Here is a 3,662-nt window from a genome sequence, read left to right as displayed (position 1 = left end):
TCTCAATATCACAAAGAGGATTGCTGGTTTTCATTCCCATTTTACGTGGTGATTTTTAGTTTCATTTTTGGGGATTTTCTGTGTATATATATTAATATATATATATATATACATTATATATGATAAATATGCATTTTTGGTTGTTTTCCTTGGTAAAGTTTCCAATGTTCATCATTTATTGTTCTCTTTTATGGAAATAATGTTTATATATATATATATATATATATGTATGTATGTATGTATGTATGTATGTATTTCTTCAATCTTTTGGTTTTCAGGTTTTCATTGGTGTGATGATGATTTTCATTCGTTTTCCTATACACATGATGAACCAAGCACAGATCCAGATTCTGATTCATTATTTGGATTGTTAATTTGTTACTGTCTTTGATTTCTGCCAGCCTGAATTCCATGTGTTCGGTCGACTGGCTGGAAAAGAACTCCGAAGATTTGGTTGTTCAAACAAGATATACAAGACAAGATACTATGAATTCATCACATGGATCAGCTCAAGGTAGTTATCTCTATCTCTCTTTTTATGGTTCATCTGTTTCGGTATTCCGAGCTCTTTACCACTCTTTGTTTCTTATTCCATTGAACAATTGCGAGGTGTCAATGTCGAGGAGGAGAAACAAGATGGATCCTCTCCTAAAGGAGCTACAAAAGCATGCTACCAAGGCTTGGAATCCAACAAAACTACTACTGATTCCCGCTCGAAGTCGCGAACTAGTCGTGTAGGTTCTGGAGCACTTGCTAACTGGAAAAAGCTCTTCAAATTATGGAAACAAAGATCGAAAAAGCGCTTAGCTTCGATCCCCATTCTTTCTTCATCAAAGTGGTCGAGAAAGATAGCTAGAAGCGCAAAAGAAAATCCTATGGTGAGAGATATATACAAGTTCAAGTCCTCTTTACAGAATTTTAGCCTACCCGAGCTCCGAGCTGCAACAGACAACTTTAACCCGGGTATGCAATTAATTTCAATGCTTTGAATACTTGCAAAAACAGTAAAATATAATGACAGTGGATATAGACAAATATAAGTTTCTTTTCTTGTAGAGAACATAATCGGAAGGGGTGGTTACTCAGTAGTTTACAAGGGCCGTTTGAAAGACGGAAAGTTTGTCGCGATAAAACGAGCAACAAATGGGACAGATGATGAGAGGACATCCAGTTTCCTGTCTGAGCTTGGCATTATAGCCCATGTAAACCATCCGAACACTGCTACATTGATAGGGTGTGGCGTTGAAGGAGGAATGCACCTTGTTTTTCGGTTATCTCGATTGGGAAGTTTGGCATCCGTTCTTCACGGTGTGTTTTTCTAATATGCTGCGTTGTTTATCTCAAGTCATTATCACTTTCGATTTATATGAAAACTTTTTTATGCTCTCGACATTATTCAGGACCAAAAGGTACACTAGATTGGAGTAAAAGATCCAAGATTGCTTTGGGTACAGCTGATGGCCTCAGATATCTTCACGATCTTTGCGACAGGCGGATTATTCATAGAGATATCAAGGCTGAAAATATTCTTCTTACAGAAGATTTTGAGCCCCAGGTACTTTTCAAGTCAAAATTCCAAGGGTACATCAAATGAGATGTTTAAAATGACCGAGGGCCGTGTAAGTTTTGCAAGAATCCAGAGTGTACAGAATCAAAAACACATCTATATATAATATTTCATGATACAGAGAAATCATGAAACTCTCACTCCATTATGTAATGCAGTGTGAGTTTTAAATATTACACGCTGTTTTTAGTTATGAAAGTCTAGTATTCCGACTCGATATCCTGCCTATAAGTTTGCAGCGGCATAGTTTTGTGCTTTTCTTTGTTAAGATAAAGCAATTTATCTATGAGAACTAAGTTTATGACAGTTATTTTATAAAGCTCATAATGAATCTTGTATAACCATTCCTTTTATTCGTTCTATTTCTTGATTATGTTAGCCGATTTGTCATCCAGATATGCGATTTCGGCCTTTCAATGTGGCTACCGAGACAGTGGACACACCACAACTTAACGAAATTCGAAGGCACCTTTGGGTTTGTAAGCGTAAAGTATCCGTATTGAGTTAATAAATATGTACTTGGTAATGCTAATGTATTTGTTTCTGGAGATGCAGCTACTTAGCTCCTGAATACTTCATGCACGGCATAGTTGATGAGAAAACCGATGTCTATGCATTCGGAGTTTTACTTTTGGAGCTCATAACAGGACGGAGAGCTTTAGATCAACAACAAAACATTGTAGTATGGGTACATTCCTCAAGACGAATTTGATCACTCTAACCATATCATAATCGTAATAGAAATCGTTAGTTACCCTTTTGATTCTTCCAGGCAAAGCCTCTGCTAGATAACAATGATATTAAAGAGCTCGTTGATCCCTCCCTAGGCGATGATTACGACGTAAAGGGAGTGGATCGCATGGTTTTGACTGCTTCCTTGTGCATCAAGCATGCTCCATTTCTTCGGCCTCAAATGAAGCAGGTTTGTGTTAGATTTTTTAAGTTCTCGAATATTTGTTCCAGAAATTAATTAACCAGGGTAATATTAACAGGATATGCTTAGAAATCAATTGTACTTTAATTTAATTCTTTTCATGTCGCCAAGTCCATTGCAATTCATTTACTTCTGGCGTGCTGATATTTTCAACGTTATGACTTCTGAATTGCATGTTTGTTCATGTTCAAGAGTACCATCTGCTCGTCAGAGTCTTGCTTATGCTTTACAATGAACCAGTAAGTAGATGGTATAAGAATGAAACTCTCATTGAATAACTGAGGACGATAATGTTTTCGTATTGGAGCTCTTGTTTTCGGATTATTCTCGAAGTTGGTATGACTGAATTGTTTATAACTGGTATTGAAGTGCTCGGTTTTAGGAGTGAACATTCAGTCGGTTGAATTAATTTGGTTTGAATATTTCAATACTGGTTTGGCATCAAAGCAATGTTTTGGCCTCTTTCTCATGCTCATATATGTCCTTGTTTTCGTTGCAGGTCGTGAGACAGCTGAGGGACAATAAATATGTAGCCGACTGTAGTAAAAAATCCCAAAGTCTATCCATCAGGAGAACATACTCGAACGAACTCGTCGAAGAACAAGAATACAACTCGACAAAAAGTCTAAACATGAATCGACTTCGGGAAATTGCTTTAAGTACTTGAAAGCTACTTGTAACTTGGGTACGAATGTTTAGTGGAAACCATATGTATTTCTTTAGATTCTTGAAAGTTACTTGAGTATGAAGGTTTGATGAAAGTCCCACGGTCGTAAAAGCCAGTCGTATGCTGTTTTCCATGGCATTTGGAAGCACTGGCCGGTAGTTAATCGAAAACTGATTCGATTTTTTGTCTGAATTTCTTGTGAAACTTGTATCATATTTCTTTTATTATGTACTGAATTTTACTTATCAATGAAATTTCATCTTCGGAAAAAATTCGAGGACCATGCAATAGCACTCGGACCGTGGCATCAGAATCTAGCTTCTGATCATACCACACAAATAAGACCTGAATGCACCAGTCCGGAGTTTATTCTTCTACAATCATATAACCACAGCAATAACATAAAACAATATTCACCTCAGGTGAAGGGGTACCCCGGAATGCACTCGCTTGAAAGACTAGAATATCATAGCTATAAGAACTTCAAGACGAAA

The 3,662-nt window shown here is 36.9% G+C and overlaps 1 protein-coding gene across 1 annotated transcript; it reads left to right on the top strand.

Annotated features, from left to right (window-relative positions):
* The first annotated feature begins 407 nt into the window (after window positions 1-407).
* LOC120202961 (receptor-like cytosolic serine/threonine-protein kinase RBK2) lies at window positions 408-3,373 on the top strand. Its single transcript, XM_039203325.1, has 8 exons — window positions 408-514; window positions 610-963; window positions 1,057-1,308; window positions 1,401-1,555; window positions 1,963-2,042; window positions 2,123-2,255; window positions 2,340-2,489; window positions 3,001-3,373. The coding sequence occupies exons 1-8, from the start codon at window positions 412-414 to the stop codon at window positions 3,166-3,168; spliced, it is 1,395 nt and encodes a 464-aa protein (XP_039059256.1). The 5' UTR covers window positions 408-411; the 3' UTR covers window positions 3,169-3,373.
* The last annotated feature ends 289 nt before the right edge of the window (window positions 3,374-3,662 follow it).

The sequence above is a fragment of the Hibiscus syriacus genome, unplaced genomic scaffold, assembly GCF_006381635.1.
Source record: "Hibiscus syriacus cultivar Baekdansim isolate YM2019G1 unplaced genomic scaffold, ASM638163v2 tig00009009_pilon, whole genome shotgun sequence".
Lineage (NCBI taxonomy): Eukaryota > Viridiplantae > Streptophyta > Magnoliopsida > Malvales > Malvaceae > Hibiscus > Hibiscus syriacus.
The sequence above is the reverse complement of the archived record's forward strand: the minus strand, read 5'-3'. Positions and strand labels throughout refer to the sequence as shown.

Bases quoted from the DNA above. Each gene is read 5' to 3' on its own strand.
- LOC120202961 (XM_039203325.1), top strand. From the start codon at position 412: ATGTGTTCGGTCGACTGGCTGGAAAAGAACTCCGAAGATTTGGTTGTT. The intron at 1,309-1,400 runs GTGTGTTTTTCT...GACATTATTCAG, and splicing joins TTTGGCATCCGTTCTTCACG to GACCAAAAGGTACACTAGAT. The intron at 2,043-2,122 runs GTTTGTAAGCGT...CTGGAGATGCAG, and splicing joins AAATTCGAAGGCACCTTTGG to CTACTTAGCTCCTGAATACT.